The sequence below is a fragment of the Nilaparvata lugens genome, chromosome 10 (assembly GCF_014356525.2).
Source record: "Nilaparvata lugens isolate BPH chromosome 10, ASM1435652v1, whole genome shotgun sequence".
Classification (NCBI taxonomy): Eukaryota; Metazoa; Arthropoda; class Insecta; order Hemiptera; family Delphacidae; genus Nilaparvata; species Nilaparvata lugens.
Genome location: NC_052513.1, coordinates 5,087,720 through 5,108,432, shown reverse-complemented (window position 1 = coordinate 5,108,432; position 20,713 = coordinate 5,087,720). Strand labels below are relative to the sequence as shown.

Genomic DNA, 20,713 nt, shown 5'->3' with positions numbered 1-20,713 from the left:
AGATGGAAGGTTAGGGACGTACGGCAGCCAACGGGCCGCTGTACCAGGGCAGGAGGTCGGGGACGTACGGCAGCCAACGGGCCGCTGTACCAGGAGCAGGAAGGTTGTGAGCGGAATGCTGTGGTCTGGGGCTCGTCCGGCCTTTAAATACTCCCCCAAAGTGGAGGGGATGGAGTAGTGCCGCCGCCAGAGGCGGTGGAAATCGTCTTGATGCGCGGAAGATGATGCGCCATCGGTACCTTCCTTATCTCCGCGGTCGGCTAGCCTTGCTGATAGCCGAGCGTCTTTCAATAATATTATTTATTATTTTCTCGTCACAATTTTACTTTGTGACAATTGATATACAATCAAATTGCGAAACAAAGGATATTATGCCCGTCGTTTGGTGAAAACCAAATCATGCTATCAAATGGTGTGTTTTACGCAATAAATGAGTTTAGTACCTATATTACGATTTTATAACTCGTACCAGGCTGTCAGAGATGTACAAATTGTTTCGAAACAGACTTTTCAAGCCATTCTTATTAAATTTAGAAAAATATAGCTCATTTAGAATAATAGTTGAATTCCATCATTATGGAACACAATATTTTGAGCCCATTCTAATATTATCGAAGAACCAATTTCTTAGTGCTAATTGATATTTTTCAAACAATACATATATTATATCGAGTTGTAAGTTGCGGATCAGAGTGTTGGATTTTGGAGTGGGTTTTGAAAATATATTTTATATGTTTGTGAACCTATCTATATCGAGTTGTAAGATGCGGACGAGAGTGTTGGATTTTGGAGTAGGTTTTGAAAATATATTTTATGTTTCTAAACCTATCTGGATGGGGGCATGAAGAGATCTATTGTTCAATATTGGTTAAGCATCGGCATGGGTTGACAGTTATTTTTTTCCATTCCACCGGCATTGAAGAGTGGGCATTGTTCTCTCTTGACCGTTTCATGCCCCCATCCAGATAGGTTTTACCCCAAGAGAGTTTCAAATGTTGCAACTAGGATATCAATTCAATCAGTCACTTTATTAGCACTTTTTAGATGAATAAAAAATAAATTTTCCAAATGTCACTTATTTTTGAGTTGCAAATCGAATAGTTCTAAACTAATAATAATTACAATAGGAATCTCAATAGTTATTCAGATATGATTGTTATGTCCTTACCATAGCATCTTCAGGAACGCCTTCAGCTTCTATTTTCTCTGGCACGGATGTGAGGTCTGTGAAGACGTCTCTCACTGACATCGACCCTCTAACACAGAGCACTATAGCACGCGTCTTGTGGTCAACAATCACACAGAAAGGCAACTGAAAACAGAGAAACGACAAGTAAAAGGGCTGTGACCGCCGGGACCACATTAGAAATGAGGATATAAGGCAAGAGCTGGGTGCCTTTAACATGAATGAAAAAGTTTTATCATATCGCAACCAGTGGAGGGAGCATGTCAACAGAATGCCAACAGAAAGGATTCCCTTGAAAATTCTTAACTACCACCCTATAGGAAAAAGAGATACTGGAAAAGATGGCTATAAGATGAATAACTGATTTAATGATTACTGTAATTCTAGATTAACGTACTGTAATAAATAGATATACAATTATACTGCTGTGAGTCGGAACAGGCAAGAGCCTAAACCTTGAATGAAGGAAGAAGAAGAAGAAGAAAATTACTGGAAAAAGAGATCGGATCCATTCGAAAATTATAAAGTTTAATAAATGTTTAAAATTCATAGATTTTTTCCCCTTTATACAGTGAAAGAAATTCAATGCGTATTGCAAATCCCATACGTGAATATTACTTTTTCAAGCATTGCATTTATTCTTGAAATGAAGAAATTTGCATTATTACAAAATTAATAAATTCAGTCTACAGATGGAAATTACTGAGATATTGCATTTATTCAAACGCTAATGAATTAATAATTATTATTAAACGAAAATCCAAATTAGATGCTGTAAATCACCCCGAAGACTTCAATCTTGAATAGTAGTTCTCATCGAATTATTTATCATCGTTTACCCTGTTGCCAATATTTGCAGTATAACAGAAGTTTTCGGTGTGATTTACAGCATTTAAATTCTATTTTCGTTCAATAGTAATGACTAAAAAATTCGTTGAAAAGTTTCTTGAACATACTACATGTACCATACTTTAGTCCGAGAGATATTACTTTTAACATAAAGAGGGAAAACGGATTTCTCCTTGCACAGTTTGTAACATGCACAGAGAAGTGAAGAGGAGTAAGCAGGCTGCGCACAATTGGATAATAACACAAAAGTAGGGGGAGGATGCTGTTAGGTAGTGGGAGTGATTAGTGAAGGAGAGAGAATCGGGCATCTCTGTCTTCGAGAGAGAGCCACGTAAAAAGTAATATCTCTCAGAATATAGTGGCTCTTTCATCATGAAAAATATGATAATTATTGTTCCATCTATGGTACCGTACTGTATTTGGTATAAATGCTAATATATTTTTTCAAATGTGAATAGTTAAACAGTATCTTATTCACCTCAAAAAGCCGGTTGCGGAATGTGACATAGATGATTTCATCCTCCGTCTTTTTGGAGAAGTACTTTACACCAGCAAGATTACAGAGACAGCAATTATCTTCTTTGACAATTGTCTTTTTAGCCCTGAAAATTTAGGAAAATTATAAATTAATTACAATAAAACCTTGTTGAAAATACAATTTTTTAAACGACCTAAAAGTCTAAAACTGTTCAAGAACAGAAGAGGGGTGAGCTCTGTGTGTTTAAGGATAATCATATGTGTATGTGATAATCATAAATAATGAGTAAATAATTTGAAGATAATGAATGAAGGAGTACGTAAACAGTGAATGAGAGAAGATAGCTATAGTGAGGTTCACGTTATAATGGCAGTGTTTGATTAGCAATGGTATTGCTATCCTTGTCTATCATTCAACAAAGCGGATAGCGCTATCTCTTTCTCGCGTTGCTTTGATGCCAGATCGTCTTTTCACAATGTAGAATTAATAATTAATCAACAAAATAGGTTATCTTGATTATGAAATTTTTGAAAAATATAATTTATTATTTTAAACGAGAATGAACAGTTAATAAACCTGTATCAGCTACCGTCTATAGAAGGCATAGGCAAGACTGAGGTTCGGCAACGTTGTTTTCCTATTTTCCTTCACTGCCATTATAACGTGGACCTCACTATAGTAGTAGAAATAAATGAAAGTAGGAGGCTTAAGGTTTGATTCAGTGAGATCAATTAGTTCGATGTCTGGATAATGTCTCTTGTTGCTTTTAGCTCTGTGGTGATACCGGAATTAAAATCCCAGCAGAATCAAAATAAGATACGATACTTTGTATTATTACAGAATAATAAATATTTACAACGATCATACAAAGAATATACTACGATCATGCATAGTATTTTTTGTCTTTTATATTCATTTATTAGGACAAAAACATCACAATATTGGAAAGAAAATATTCCACTTTTCAATGTTGTTACAATTTTGAAACAAAATAGTAATGTAATTCATCGTTATATTTATTATTCTATCGTAACTGTATTTTATTGCAAAAATCTGTAATTTCTTGTTGAAGTAAATTAAATTGAATTGAAAAACCAGGCGCTAGATCGAAACTTCTTTTCCTAATGGAGGTAGATCATTGAACTGTCCAAAGAGGGTAAAGCCGGGTTCACACCAAAGTTATAAACAAAATGTAAATAACTTAATCCTTATACATTCTATTAGATTGAACATTACTTATCATACACATGATAAACATATGTGTTTGTCAAGTTCCGTTTAATCTAATAGAATCTATAAAGATTAAGTTATTAACATTTTCTTTATAACTTTGGTGTAAACCCAGCTTTAGGTTCATCACATCAACAATTTTCACTTTCATTAGACATTTAAGTGCCTTTTACACAGTGAAAACTTAAACTTACTTGTTCGATCTCAATATGAATCACATTTTAACAAACGGAGGCTAACATTGATTTAATCTAATATTTATTTCAAACTGGCACTTACTGTGCGAAAGACCCTAACTGATTTGAATGTGTTCTTTTTGGGCTGAACAACTTGGAACTTGGTTGACCAGTTGCTGAACTCACCGAAAACATGCACAACACGTCATGAGCCGTAGCAGCTTGAAAATGCCGGTCAAGCAATACTCGAGGAAGACTAGATGACAGCCGTAGGGCGCGATTGCCAGCCTGGCATAGTGGTTGGCTGTCTCCAGGCTCATCCAGCTCGGAAGGCCTTGGAATGCTTCTTGTAAGTCTGCGAAAAAAAATAAAATACCTCAAAAAGAATTCCACTACATCATAGCTTTTTCTTATATGCAGGGAAAGTAGAGATAGAACAGTTCTGGCGGTCAGTGGTTTAATTGCGCCAGTTTCCACCAATTTGCATCTATCAAAAATCTGTTTGTAATGACAAATTATAGAAAATGAAGTTATGTAAAGCACTATCCGTCTCTAAGCCGATTGAAAACGTGATAAAGCAAATAAAGCACATGAAAAGAATTGGTTTCAAGTTGTACAACTTGAGAAAAAATACAACATATTACAAATATCAATTTCTAAATAAAAATATGTATTTATCCTTGGCTGAGATGAAACCTTGAGGTGAAAGATATATCCTATTAGCTTCAAGCAAAAAAATTGACTGTAGAGACAGTCATTGTTGATCGTCAATCATGAATGAACTACTGAAGTGATTGATATGTATGTTTCCTTAAAAATTAATATAGGTTTGAAGCAATAGCTTGTCAATAGTTGGAAAACTATTGGAATAATTAATTTGGTAAAGAAAAAAAAAGAATAGTTTAATGATTTTTTCATATGTCATGTTTTTAAAATCAGCTTTTATTGTACTAATTCAATAAAAAAATACTCTAACATACAGTTCAGAATGGAGAACACAGCGAATGAGGCTAGAATTAGAGACAGTAGAGCCAAGTAGAGTATAAAAAACGAAAATCAAACTTGTTCAATTTAGTTATGATTGTACAGGAATTATGAGATATTAGTACTACCGTACACTATACATTTTTCCTCATTTGTAGTGTTGATGGTTTTTTTTAGATTTTTTATCTAAGATTAATTGTTGTATCAACTGTTGATTTTGGAAGTATATGTGAAAAATAAATTATTTTGGAAGTGGCTCACCTGAAGTATATTTGAGCCTTTGTTCGGCAACCAACTCCAGTCTCCGCTGCTCCCTCGATTCTCGTTTCTGTTTGACCCTGAGCAGGACACAACCGGCTATTATGTCTGAAGGGACCAAGTCCGAATTGCGAAACATCGAACTAAACAGACCTGGAAATTTAAAATAAAATACAACTTGAGTGTTGAATAATAATTGAAGTAATAGAAATAAAAACTAAAAATCAAGTACCCTTTTTTAAAATGGTTTTATTTTTATTTATTTCTATTCCTGATAAATTACTAGTACTGATAAATTACTCGTTGGTATCTGTTATCGCCCACCAAAAATAGGTAATTTCACAGATTTCGAAAGTGCCTTGCTTTCTCTTATGCCTTGTTATAACCGTATACTAGTTATGGGGGATATGAACACCGACTTGAACATGACAAATCGGAACTTTGACTACTTTCAACTGACTAAAATTTTCCAATGCCTAAACATGACTATTTTACTTCTCGATCCAACTCATCATACTAATGAATCAGACACACTCATTGACCTTCTCATTGTTAGTGATCCCAATGAGGTTGTTCAAGCAGGCCAAATCTCAGTCCCAGCTATTTCTAGACATGATTTGATCTACATGATTTGATCTACTGTGTACTTTCCCATAAGATACCCAAGCCAGAACAGAAAATTATCACTTATAGAGACTTCAAAAACTTTGATGAAGCCGCCTTCCTGACTGATGTGGCTCAGACTCCATGGCATCAGATTGAAGCATTACCCTCAGTTGATGACATGGTCAAGACTTTCGAGAATTGGACTTTGACTTTGTATGACAAACATGCATCTTATGTGACAAGGAGGATTAATAGAAAACGACGAGTACCGTGGATGACTGAAGACATACTTAAGATGATGGGACGTAGAGACAAAGCACATAGAAAATTTAAAAAGACATTTGACTTGGACAGTTTGATCGAGTATAGGAGCCTTAGAAATAGAGTTAAACAGGAATTACGGAACTCAAAGATTAGGTACTTGAATTCGTTTATGACAAACAACAGACAAGACTCTAAATCACTTTGGCAGGGAATAAAAGAATTCGGGCTTGGCAAACAGAAATCGAATCCACAAATTGACTTACCATTGAAAAATATAAATGACCATTTCGTTTCACACTCTAACCAACGTGACGAAGTTGTCATTGCTAATCATATCGATGATCTTGAAGAGCAGGTTACAAACTTAGATTTACCAATTACTGATCAATTTCATTTCCATCCAATCTCAGAAGAAGACACTTTCAGAGCAATTCAACGTATTCATAGTAATGCTATGGGTGTTGACAAAATTCCTATTAAATTTATCAAGAAAATGTTATTTGCTGTTTTACCAACCATTACATACATTTTCAACAAGTCACTTGAAGAAGGCATTTTCCCTGAAAACTGGAAGTTTGCTTTGGTTCGCCCTCTAAATAAAGTTCCATCACCCAATAAAGTTGAGGATTTTAGACCAATCAGTATTTTACCTGCATTGTCCAAAGTGCTAGAAAGACTCATTCATGCTCAAGTTGTAAAATTTCTAGACAACAATAGTAAGCTTCATAACTTTATATCAGGCTTTAGAAAATTCCATTCAACTGAAACAGCTCTGCTTCGTGTCACTGATGATATAAGGTTAGCTATGGACCAAAGAAAATGCACCATCCTCACCCTATTTGATTTTTCTAAAGCATTTGATACTGTTGATCATAAAGTCCTTCTGAATAAGTTGGCTATTCTTGGTTTCAGTCACAACTCGTTAGTTTGGTTTAAATCCTATCTATTGGGTAGGAAACAATGTGTATCTGTCGGTGACAAAAAGTCTACTTGGAAAAACGTTATGCATGGAGTACCACAAGGTTCAATTTTAGGCCCTCTCCTCTTCACTTTGTATGCTAATGACCTTTCTTCCATTATCAAATTCTCCAGTTTCCATACTTATGCAGACGACCTTCAAATCTATTTAAGCTGTCCCATAACAAAAATTAACGAAACAGTTGGAATAATGAATCAGGATATCAATTCGATAGTGGAATGGACAAAGAAAAATGGCCTTAAGCTTAATCCCATCAAAACACAGCCCATTATAATTGGATATTCTCGTCTTATAAACAATATTGACCTTGAATCGATTCACAAAATTAGTGTAGATGGTAATGACATTCCTTACTGTAGCTCAGTTAAAAATTTAGGCATTATTATGAATAATACTCTTGACTGGTCAGAACAAGTGAACAAAACTTGTAAAAAGGTATTCTCAGCCATGCATGCATTGAAGAAAATGCACGATATTCTCCCTAGAAACATTAAATTATTATTGGTTCAATCTCTCATCTTCCCACATTTAATGTATTGTAATTCTGTTCTTAACGATATGCAAGTCACTCTGAATGATAAACTACAGCGTTGCCAAAATTATTGTCTACGTTTCGTCTACTCTCTCCAACGCCATGATCATATCACCCCAGCCCACATTGCTAGTTCAACATTAAAGCTTCCCAATCAAAGGCTTTTTCGAATAGTCAAGCTTGTTAGAGATATCTTGAAATACGGTAATCCGAACTATTTTAAAGATGATTTCAAATTTGTCTCTGAAGGTAGGAGGATAGATGCTTCACATACTAGAACCGGAGAAAGTACTTTAAGGATACCCAATCATCGAACTACTATTTTCACAAAATCCTTCTTAGTCAGTGCCTGTCGTGCATGGAATGCACTTCCTGTTTCTATCAGGTCCATCGAGAGCCGAGCGAGCTTCATCCTGACTTTAAAAAAACATATTTTGGAACAAATGACTGAAACTGTACGGCCCTAGAACGATCACGTGACAACCATCCCCCACCCATCCCACAAATACAAACCTTTAAACCTGTTATAGAACGAATTGTATATATATTATATAATATAAACTCATGTTATTTCAATTTTCCACTGCATACTGCTGTATATTACTGAAAGTTGATTACCCTGATCTACTTTCAGCCTACTTCAATTTATTAATCAATTATTTGATCTTATCTACCTATATAATTATTTTACTTTATCAATTTTCTGTTTTTTTTCTCTTAAATATTCATATTGATTAAAACTTTCACAATATTTCCATTAATAAATAAATCCTTAGTTTAAATAATGAAATTAACGTTTTGGTAGAGAGTTAGTGGGGAGGATATTTTTAATATTCTTTCCGAAGAATGGACATTGATATGTCCAAAGCTCCGCCAATTTATGTAGATGCATAACAATATAATTATTATCTATAGTTATTATATTACAAATTGCTTTTTCATATCATATACAGTTCAATAATTATTTTCTTAGTCTATATCATGTAAATTCATCTATAATTTTGCTGTATTGTAAGCTATTGTATATAAGTGTATAAGACAGTATATATTGTAATCTACATAAATAAAGTACTCAATCAATCAATCAATCAATTCCTAACGAGGAAACATAATTGAAGTGATCTCTGTTTACTCTAAAAGATTGATTATGATGTGTGTGTCCTTCAATTTATTATACTACTTACTTTATAGTATCTAACTATTAGGTAATGTATTTTATACTTTAAGTTTCAAACTTTTTAATTATCATTAAAGGATAAATAAATTTAAATTTGAATTTTCCAATCAATTTACAGTGCCATTTTTGATGCACTCATTATTGTACTTCATTAATTTATAACTGAAGAATGAATTGATAAAGAAAACGAGGAATTAGATGTTTCTAACATGAGGTGATTTTTAAAACTATGGTAAATTTCTTATTGGACTTAAATAAAATCTACAAAATTATTAAATCAAATCAAATCTATTGAATCTAATCTTTCTACTATCTATTAAATCAAATCTATTGAACTTGAATCAAATTTACACTATGCACAGAGATGTTGTGGATTAAGGTGGAATAAAAGCGATATTGTCAGTTCCACATAATTTATTTGAGCCAAATAATAAATCATCTGTAATTGACAATATCGCTATTATTTTACCTTAATATTTATCGTTAGAAATTTACATTACTCCAAGGTTTTTCAAAGTTCTTGCATTTTGGGGAGGGTTCAAGCCCTTAGAACCATCCCTACAGAGTGTGAATTTCGTGTGCAAACAGCCTTTTCCTTATGAATATCATAAAGGGGAAACATCGAATTTCAAAGTAAGTTGAATTATTTATTAGTAGGCTTATGTAGTGTATCTATTTTCAAAACGTCGAATGAAAAGACTAGATATATGTTTACGGCTATTTATTACCCAGGTAGCACAGTACGTGTTAATGGTAATTGCTTTATTGGTAAGCCTGTACAGGGTGTCTCAAGAAAGGTGTAACAGCCGAAGACCATTTTACATGAGATTCGCAACGAATGATATTCAGTAAAATTTTCTTATATCGACCTTAGTTTTTGAGATATATAGATTTTTCTATATTTTTGAAAAACGTCAATAACTAGAAAACTATTACTAAAAATCTACTTCTAAGGATATGGTTGGAAAGAGAAAGAGATTTTCAATAAGATTCGTATGATTTGTTTCTTTGTGTACGTTCTGTCTACAGTAAATTGTTCCAGTTCCAATCGTAAATTGTTCCATCACGTGACTAGTGCAAAATGTTCCCATGGAACGCCATTTCAAATCGTTGGTTCAAGCTTTTGGCACGCCCTTATTAAGTTGATTTACACCAAAATGTGTCGTTTACTAGCTGCGTGAATGAAGAAAGGCTGTTTTACAAACTTACCGTCTAGAAAAGTGTGTATTTATTTCATTCCATTACTCTAAAATTTTCTATAGAGAAAAAATCATTCAACGAATCGTTATCAAACATCATTTTGTTGGTTATGTATTCTATGGCTATGCTATGGTAAACAAACTATCAGCGCATGCGCAGAGAAGCAAGCAGACTACAATCATCGACCAATGAGAGCTCAGATAGTTGGATCTGTACCAGGCCGGACAATTTACCACGCTTTTACTGTGGGGTTGGAACTTGGAACAGGAACTGGTTTCTGGTACAGAATCTGTCAAAATTCTTCCCATGGGACGCGGATCTTTTTACTTGGTAAATTGTGAATCGGACAATTTACAACATTCCATGTACACAGAACGGGCTCATTATTGTTTGACGTTTTTGAAATTTTTATGAGCGTTCTAACTGTTTGAAATTTGGCTGACGAATGTACTTTTATCAACCTTTTTTCGAATTTTATTGGAAACTTTTCCCTCTTTCAAACTATATCATTAGAATTGGATTCTGACTTTATTGAATTACGTTTAGTAGTTATTGACGTTTTTCAAAAAGATCGAAAAATCTAAAAATCTCGAAAACTAAGGTCGATATAACAGAATTTTAATGAACATTTTCTGTTGCAAATTTCATGTAGAATCAAAGGTCTTCGGTTGTTACACCTTTCGTGGGACACCCTGTTCGATTCGATTAACTGACCGGCGACTTGCGTGAACGCCTCATGCGACTGTTTGTCGCGTATGAGCCAGCAGAAGAACCAGCGGAAGCGACGCACCCAGATGCGTGTCACCTTCTTGTGTTTGAGCGTGTCGATGCTGATCTCCGGCTGCGATCCGCGCAGCTTGATGCTGCCAATCGGGTCGATCACCATGAAGATGCCGAACACCGCCAGTGCAAACAGCACCCAGTCACAGCACACTAGAACTAACCACAAAAATAAAATCAAACATATTTCCTCCAAAATACAACAAATATATTAAAAAGTATACATTATTAATTGACCGAGCGAAGTGAGGTCTAATATTCAAGTCGACGGTTTAGCATTTCTTTTAATGTTTAAATGTTTATATGTTGCGCATTTACGGCGAAACGCGGTAATAGATTTTCATGAAATTTGAAGGTATGTTCCTTTTTTAATTGCGCCTCGACGTATATACAAGGTTTTTGGAAATTTTGCATTTCAAGAATAATATAAAGGAAAAATGAGCCTCCTTCATACGCCAATATTAGAGTAAAATACTCAGACTATAGAATATTATTCATCATAAATCAGCTGACAAGTGATTACACAGATATGTGGAGAAGCCAGTCTATTGCTGTATTTCCATACAGTAAGGTCTATAGTTTCAATCAGGTACTTGTGGATGAGAATACTGCGTGAGGTCTACTGTTCACAGAACTACTAGTTTTAACGTGATTATATGGAAATGAAACAAACCCTGAACTCAATTTGACTTAATAATATAAAACTTTGCTAGGTTTATGAATTAATAATAAGTTGCTGTAATCAAGTACAGTAATACAAACAAATACAAAACACTTTAGAACATTTAGTGCAGAATAATTTTGAGACAGAATAATGAAATTGTTCAAATCTACATTATGGGAATAACGATCACTATTCTTTTATTTAGTTTTATTGTGATTGTTGTTGTTTATTTTGCATCTATTCATTTGTTCATTTTGTATTTATCTTGGATGTGTGTGTGAATGAATAAATAAATTAAATTGTTTTTATCAATTAATCTCTACATAATCTCTATAATCGAAAATTCCATAGTGTAATATAAATATAGGAAGAGTATTGATAGTTATTTAAAATTCAACAATAGCTGTTATATATGTATCACTGAAAATCTTACTTTATTTATCACTTTAAAATCTCACTAAAATCTAAATTGAAATTGTATTTAATGAGAAATTGCATTTTCCAACTGCTACTAAATAAATATATCCTTGCTGGCAAATAATTTTTGGATAGTACCTCTCATCAAATTTTCTTTCTAGATGTTCACCCTGTTGTCAATATTACCAGTAGCAGAAGTCTTCGGGTGGTTTACAGCATTTTACTTCGAATTCTCGTTTAATAAAAAAAATTGTATTCAATGAGGAATTTCATTTTTTCAACTGAAATTTTTACAGATATGGAGCTTTTGGCAGTTGATAGAGCTTATCAATGACTATATTAGGTATGAATTTAATCAAAATCGTTGGAGCCGTTTCTGAGATAATCGCGAAAAACTCTGTTTTTGACAACATTTTCGTCATTTTAGCCGCCATCTTGTATTGCATTTTATCGAAATTGTTCGTGTCGGATCCTTTATAGTGTAAGGACCTCAAGTTCCAAATTTCAAGTCATTCCGTTAATTGGGAGATGAGATATCGTGTACACAGACGCACATACACTCATACACACACACACACACACACTCACATACAGACCAATACCCAAAAACCAGGACTCAGGGGACCTTGAAACGTATAGAAATTTGGAAATTGGGGTACCTTAATTTTTTCAGAAAGCAATACTTTCCTTACCTATGGTAATAGGGCAAGGAAAGTAAAAATTATAATACGCTAATATTCTTTCCATCTGTTCACCCTGTTGTCAATATTTGCAGTAGCAGAAGTCTTCAGGAAGGTTACCTACGATATTGCTTCACATTAGTATTCCCATTAGCAACTTTCTCATCTAGCATGGTTTACAGCATTTACCTTCGGATTCTCGTTTCATAAAAATAATATGTCACGTTAATCTTATGTGACGTAGATCTTATTCGTACTAAATTGATTTGTGTATTATGAAATGTAAATAAATAAATAAATAAATTGAAGAGTCAATAAATGTAGAATAGTGAAATAATTTGACTTACTATCTATGACAGTGTTTGTGAAGTCGTCATCGTTTGGGCAATCTATGACTGTAGTAAATGCCCAAATGGTACCCAATACATTCCACGCCACTTCTGGGATGATTAAAACTAACCTATGGAAAACAACATAGTTTTAAAATATTATCAAGTCCACAAATAGATTGTCAATGCCTCATCACACAGATCTTCACGGAAAGTGAACGTTCTTCTTACACTCGTAGAAATGATACGGTAGATGTAGGCATAGAGAAACAATAGCGTAAGTAGATATCCCATGGTATAGGGCGTTTATGTCGCAACTTTTACTGTTATCTCAAGCCGATTACTGTTGATTATTGTCGAATTTTACTGTTTTGTTGGGGTGAGAGTGTATGAACTGCACAATATGAGAGACTACCAGTGTCACACAGCTTCACGGGAAAGAATTACATGAGCTATCGGCTTGAGATAACAGTAAAAGTTGCGACATAAACGCCCTATACCATGGAATATCTACTTATGCTATTGTTTCTCTATGATGTAGGTTACCTACGATTGCTTTATATTAGTATTCCCATCAGCATAGTGAGGTCCACGTTATAATGGTACCGTAGTGTTTGATTGACAATTGGATAGAGCTATCTCTTTCTCGCTTTGCTCTGTTGCCAGGTCGTCTTTTAACTATATAGAATTGATAACTAATCAACAAAATATTTCATATTGATTATGGAAATTCATTATGAAATTATTGAAAAATATAATTTATCGTTTAATAAAATATAATTGATTATTTAAAACGAGAATGAACTGATATATTACATTAATAAACCTGTATCAGCTACCGTCTATAGAAGGCATTGACAAGACAGACGATCGGCAACGTTGTTTTCCTATCTTGCTCCACTGCTATTATAAGGTGGATCTCACTATAGCATGGGATATCATGAGTCTGGTCTCACAAGATGTCAAATTATCAATCGACAACTGTGTAATAGAGTGAATAATTAAATAATATAATACTTTCAATTCAAATAGATGGTAAACATTAGGTTTATGGGTATCAATAGACTCAAAAATCTCGATCCTTAAACTGTCATAAAATTTTATTCGAGATATGATATAGATTGATGTGAGATGGTAGGTACCTCACTGTTTGTTGAAAAATTGGCACATGAATATGATGACTTGTCTCATATTTGCAATAGCAAGTTTTCTCTTCTAGAGTAAGATCTCCACGTTTCACTGATATAACTTGGGAGGGTCCCAAGTTACCAGCATGTAGACTATGATTTTCTCATTTCTTTACTATGACATAGCTACCAATGGTGAGTTTCATATTATACTGTCAACATTCCTTATGAATAGCATCACAGCTCCTAATTCAACGAATTCTGACAGTTTTAAGTAAATCTCAATCTCAATCAGTAAATCTTTTGTTTTTGTATCCTATTTTGGAGGCAGTTGTGGGGTTCTACCTGTTTCGCCTGAAGAACTTGTAAATAAATAATTGAATTGGATTAAACTCAGTGGGGCCATTTCACCAAACTTCTAAGGGGGGGGGGGAAACCAAGATGTATGAGGGGGGAAGGAATACCCTCAAAGGATAGAGAGTCCTGGGGTTTTCCCCATAAATGTTACATTCGAAGATGTTATTATATGCTTCATTTTTTCCAGTTTTATACAAAAATGTGGTTGAAGTATCAATGCAAACATATACATTATTAGTTATCAAATCATGGAATATTTATTAGAAATGTAGGACTACAGAGAGGCCCTAAAGGCCTAGGACCCCCCTGCCGCCCCGCCCCCCCCCCCCTAAATGGCGCCCCTGATTAAACTCAATAAGCTTGCTCAGTTTAATTTATCTGAAAGCTGAAAAAGAGTTACGTTTATTACTTATCTAAACAGATAGATATAATTGCAACGACTTCTGAGTTCTTCATGAGGTATACATATACATATTGTCAATATAATACAAAAATTAATACACACAAATTGATAAAAACAATACAAAAAACTTGTAGTAACCTTTTATTAAAACATTCTTTAAAACCTTAAAACATTTTAACGACTAGTTTAGACCTACTTTGGCCATTTCAAAGGTTTTAAAATATTTTAATAAAAGGGTACTACAAGTTTTATATTGTATTTACTAATTTGAAATAAGTAGCCCATATAAAAGAAGTGATTAAAAAACCAACAAATACAATATTACAATCGTTCAAGACTTCTTCTATTTATTAATTTTGTCTCAAATAATCCAGATATCTGGGTTATTTTTACAAATCATTAATCTCGAAGTTCCAAATCAGAATAAAACTATCAATTTCAAATCTGGATATAATCTTAAATGTTGGTTAAGGTATTGTTCTATTACAACGCGCTTCTTAGAAGCATGTGCCTATAAAAGAAGCCTCCAATTTATATTTTTCAAATGTTATCATTGCTGTATTTTTATTTATCTACTCAATCATTTAGAATGGCTCAACTTCTAGAAGTACCACCGGCTAAAGCCCATTATGGATAGTTTTAATAATTTCAATAATTAATTTAATTCTAAGATAAGATTCTTTGTAAAAAATTTTTGTTATGCAAAAGGAGAATAAATTTCATTTTCATAATTCCAATTGTAGTACTCACTTATAATTTTATTTCAATAATAATTTGAATTGTTGTAAGCCTACTAACTTGATGCCAAGCAACAGCGGCACGTGGCGGCGCGCATGCGTGTCGACAATGGAGCCGCGCGCACTGTGCGCGACCAGCGCTATGAGAACAACGAGCACAATGGCGAGCAGCGCGCATGTGCCGATCAAGTAGATGCGCACAAAGTCGCCGCCCCGCGCACATGTCCACGTGTAGCCGTAGTAGCGACCTGTCACTGTGCCCATCAAAGATAACCTGTCAAACAAACATTTGAATTTATTGCAAAAAAATATAAAACATTCACAAAAATTATGAGATATTCAATCAATCTTTTTGTTCAAGACATACAATGTATATTGTACATGAATGCGTCATCACATTAAACAATACATCTCATTATTAAACATAAAACTAGAAAAATAGAAAGAAGCACAGCAACAAAAGAAACAATAACAAACAAGGTAGGTACTGTACCCCTAATTCCCCCGGTAAAATTCTTCAAAACTATAAATTTCTAACTCTAATGCATTGGGAAAATGAGCTGGAATTGGAAAGTGAGCATGGTTAGTGTGAATGTGTGAGTGATTGGTTGCTAATTTTTCTTTCTTTCTTTCTTCTTTTTCTATTTTTCTACTTCTCTAAAAATTCATAAATTATCAGATATTCATTCCTGCTCGCAGACGTAGAGTTTTGTACTCTCAGCAAGCAGTATTTTTCTATCCAAATTCACAAATCAGTCCTGGTTTAGCATGTTCGAATTCTTGTCTGAAGTTATTGTTTAATAATAAGACTTTTATGTACTTTATAATTATTAACTTATTACTCTAATATTCTTAAGCTGTATGATTTTTCTCATAATTTGTAAATAATGTGAATTGAATTGAATAAAATTTTATTTTATTTTTTATTTATACTTTTTTTACAATGAAGAACAGATTGGGAGAGAAATACTAAGAATACCTTGTACTATTTCTCTCCCAATTTTAGGTAACATTTGAATTTGAAAAACTCTAATAGGTACTTTTTTAACACATTTTTGAATCTTGCCCTATCCGTCTCTCTTCTGATGCTACTCGGGAGGTACCTCATAAATTGCATTCCCATATATGCTGGACTTTGCTTAAATTTTTCTCTTCTATGTTCCATTATAATGAAATCATTTCTATATCTTGTATGGTAATTGTGAACATTTGATTGCCTATTGAATGAGTGCTCGTTATTTCTTACATGTAAAATTGTTCTGTAGATGTGAAGGCAGTCAGAAATCCTAGTTTTACATACGATTTATTCAAATATTACATACCGTACACAAATTTTTAACTTCTTGTATTTTTCATGCTTTTGTTACAAAGAAAATTTATTAGAAAGGTACTTTTTCAATTCAATTTTGAATCTTGCCCTATCCGTCTCTCTTCTGATGCTACTCGGGAGGTACTCCCAAGTAGCATGAAATATGTCATGCTGCAACTTTCTAACAAATTCCCAAATAACACTACTTATGACATATTTGGTCAGAAAATTATACAACATTTATTCCTTCATGTTATGTTTATATTTTAAAGTGTTATGTTTTTATTCCTTATAGAAAATCAATGAACTATATATATTTTTTTTCTCATTTATTTATTTTATTTTTACAAAAAAGTACAGATCGGAAAAGAAAAACTAAGTATACCATGTACTAATCCCCCCTCCTCCATTAATCGCTGTAGTAATTTATTTATTAAAAAATTACGTAGATGAGTGCACCAAGCAAAGCCTAAATTCCCAAATAACACTAATTTATTATGACATATATTTGGTCAGAAAATTATACAACACTTATTCATTCATTTATTTATACAATAAGTACATTATCAAAATGATAGAGAGAGGAAAAATAAGGTAACCTTGAGCTATTCCTCTTCCAAATTTAGATAACACTTAGTCCGAAATAGGTTAAGCCTTCTTCAATACACAAAATTTTCGGTCCTCAAGTGGTAAAACATAACCTATTTTCTGGACTATTTTAATGAATGAAAATTCGAGGGAGGAACAGTTTTGGGCTGTGCCTGATGATCCTTCACTAAATTATGTATGTAAAAATGGTGTATCATTGAATAAATAAAAGAATACAAGAATATTGATAAAACAATACAGAAAGTACAAGTATATTCATGAAAATAAAAATTGCAAAAATTTAACAGTTGAACTTTTATTTGAAATTACCATTGTATAAGTTAATTATATCCTTTTCACACTCCACCTCATTCTATATTCATATCATACTTTATTATTTGATATAAAATAAAAAGACTAAAAAATTGTCAAAAACCACAGATTTCATTTAAAGTTAGAAAGACCGGTTTCGGTTCCAACACCATTGTCAATCTCTGATAGACTCCCTTTAAATAAAATTTGTGGTTTTTGACAATAAATTTCTTAGTCTTTTTATTTGATATGAATAATTACCACAATATCAACTTCTCAACTACACAAAACGTTTATTATTTGAAAATTATTCATTGAATAGATCAGCATTATAGAACACATTAATTTTATTATTTATTTTTATACATCAACAAAAATCAATAACAGTTTCTCTCATTTCTGTTTTTAGCACTATTGTATCAGTAACATTGAATTACATTTAAAAAGTTCCTCACCATATTATCCGAAGTATTATTTCGAATAGTCCTGGGAAAACCAAGTCGTCTGTTCCTGCCAGCCATTTTCTTCCGAATAGTTTCAGAGCTGGCATCTGCAATAAAATGAAATAAATAAAGTTGTGCAATTTATTTTAATAATTCAATTATTTATAGTTAGTAATAATCAACATTTTAGATGCTAACAAATTATTTTAAACTAACTCAATAATTGATAAAATTTGTTGAATGATAATTGATATTGTGGAATTTTTCATAATTGAAAAAACACAGTTTTATTTTGTCACATCCACATTTATTAGATACTAGCAGGTAACCCGTGCTTTGCAAGGGTCTATTTCAAAACTTGACGTAATGAAATCCAGAAGAATTGAAAATAGACCTATAAGAATCCTCGGTTGATTAAGAATTTATAAGCAGCATTTCAAATAAATCAGTCCAGTAGTTCAGACGTGAAGATGCGTCAAACATTATCTTCCTATACTGCTTTACACCTGTATACGTGTATAATAATATTTTTTAATTCCGACCATATGATTTGGTGATTTTTTTATGAAATCGTATGTACTATTAATGAAGTTTAAACATTAATTCTGAAAAATCTAGAAGGAAAATTGAAATTTGGGCTTCCAGGTGCACGAGATTGATATTTTTAGAATCTATGTTCAAAATTTGGAGATCTAAATCATTCCCGTTTTTCCGGTATGCAATCCACAAGTTGACATGTTTTGATGCGATCAAACGAACACACGAAAAAACACAACCCTACTCTCTCTTATTATATAGATGGATATAGGACTGCAGTTCCGTCCAGCTGAAGATGTGTTGATTTCAACACGATTAACACGAAACTGCAGTCCTGTATTAATGTATAGTACGTGTGGATGTGACAGAATAAAACTTTGTTTTTTCAATAACTCAATAATGTTTAAAAAAAGTACAACCTCACACGATCAATTCCATACCCTCATTACTTCAATTTTTGAATATTATTGGACTTCACTGTATGACCAGAGACCAATGATGCAATGTTAATAGATTATCGGTATCTTCTCTCTTCGGTATGACGTTGTATTTACACAAACATCCGTTCCACCATGATACCAAAAATCCAGTCCACTCAACTTATTATTCTTGCTCAACTTTTTTTCGCAGAAAGGCAGACTGGAAATTATTCTCACTCCGGATTTGACGACAGGAGATAAGCATCCGAATTTCATTACAATTTATATAACAGACACACGAAGAAAGTGAAGAGCTTCCTTCCAATTCACTATAGCCCTATATACATAAATAATAGTGATAGGCCAATATCAGATTCAGATTCACATATTGTCGGTTGATTCTAACAGCTCGTAGCTCGAAATTTTGATTTGTTGATAGGCCTATCATTATCAAAATAGAAAGTTCATGTCTCCAGTGAATAATAGTGTTACTGAAATAGTGTTACTGATCTTTTGAAATTCTTGAAGTATCAACTTTTCAGTTTTGAGTTGGCCTATGTTTTTTATAGTTTTTCCATGTATAAAATTCAGAGTTTTCCCTCTTCTAAAAAAGTGAGATTTTGAGGAACGTGTTGTGAGAATTTAAGCCTAACTTACGCATCTATATGGTGATACTTTATAATACACATGTACATAGAGCTTACTTCAACTTCACATAACGTTCCATGATTTTAATAGATAGTTCCAAATTCATGATTGAGAGCATTTTTGGCATTTGCCTATGTTGCATTATCCTATAACTGTGATATATTTTGTCCATAAATGAATGAATATCAGTTATCTGAATGAACAGAAATAAAGAATGGCATCCATGACTTTCTATCATTTCCAGTGATAACGTGAATCTTACAAGGCCTGTTGTGTATAGTATTTTTTCTGCTGAGGATGATGCCCTCATGAGCTCTAGGCTAGTGCATGAGAAATGAGACGGATGATGATGCCCACATGAGCTCTAGGATTGTGCATGAGTAATGAGACGGATGATGATCAGAGATCAAAGAATAACAACATAAAAAAGCACTAAATCCAGAACAGCGGCACACAGGTGGATGAATTGACTGTTGCATGCGCATACTCACACGTGCACTCTTCACACACGCTTGCACGCGCATGCACAGAGGTGCGCGCATCACACGAGCGTCCTTCAAGGCCACTTTCTGCTTTCGCGCCGCGTCGACTTTCTCCACGCCACCGACAGAGATCGAAAGAGGAAGAAAGGAGACAGAACCATGCGAGATGCTGGCAGAGGGCATTATGTGGAGGTGCACTTGTACCATAGGAATGTGGGTGAATAATGGGCACAAAATTATACTGTAGTAGGCTTATTATGATTTGAAAGGAATTGATAACATCATTTAAATTACCATATATATTGAATATATTCAAAAAATAATTGTATTTATCAGCACAATTCATTCATTCATTTACGTCTAATTTTATTACAAAAAGGTACAGATCAAGAGAGAGAAAAATAGATACCTTGTAAGCTACTATCTCTTTCCCAAAATTAGATAACATTAAAAACGCCCGAAACAGGGTTAAGATCCCAAGATCCCACTTTTCTAAAATTTAGCTCATTTTCACTCAAAAACAACATAAACAGAGAATTTCAAATTTTTTCGGTTGATAAAC

General features: G+C 33.4%; 1 protein-coding gene across 1 annotated transcript in view; it reads right to left on the bottom strand.

The window, feature by feature from the left end:
* The window catches only part of LOC111052566 (diacylglycerol lipase-beta), a 60,912-nt gene that overhangs the window by 8,564 nt on the left and 31,635 nt on the right, over nucleotides 1-20,713 (bottom strand). The window contains exons 2-9 of the mRNA XM_039436135.1: nucleotides 18,078-18,172; nucleotides 15,475-15,687; nucleotides 12,808-12,920; nucleotides 10,634-10,858; nucleotides 5,165-5,314; nucleotides 4,106-4,274; nucleotides 2,514-2,637; nucleotides 1,169-1,312 (exon numbers count right to left, since the gene is read on the bottom strand). Coding sequence (XP_039292069.1) covers nucleotides 1,169-1,312; nucleotides 2,514-2,637; nucleotides 4,106-4,274; nucleotides 5,165-5,314; nucleotides 10,634-10,858; nucleotides 12,808-12,920; nucleotides 15,475-15,687; nucleotides 18,078-18,172 — 1,233 coding nt within the window. The remainder of the gene's footprint in view (nucleotides 1-1,168; nucleotides 1,313-2,513; nucleotides 2,638-4,105; nucleotides 4,275-5,164; nucleotides 5,315-10,633; nucleotides 10,859-12,807; nucleotides 12,921-15,474; nucleotides 15,688-18,077; nucleotides 18,173-20,713) is intronic.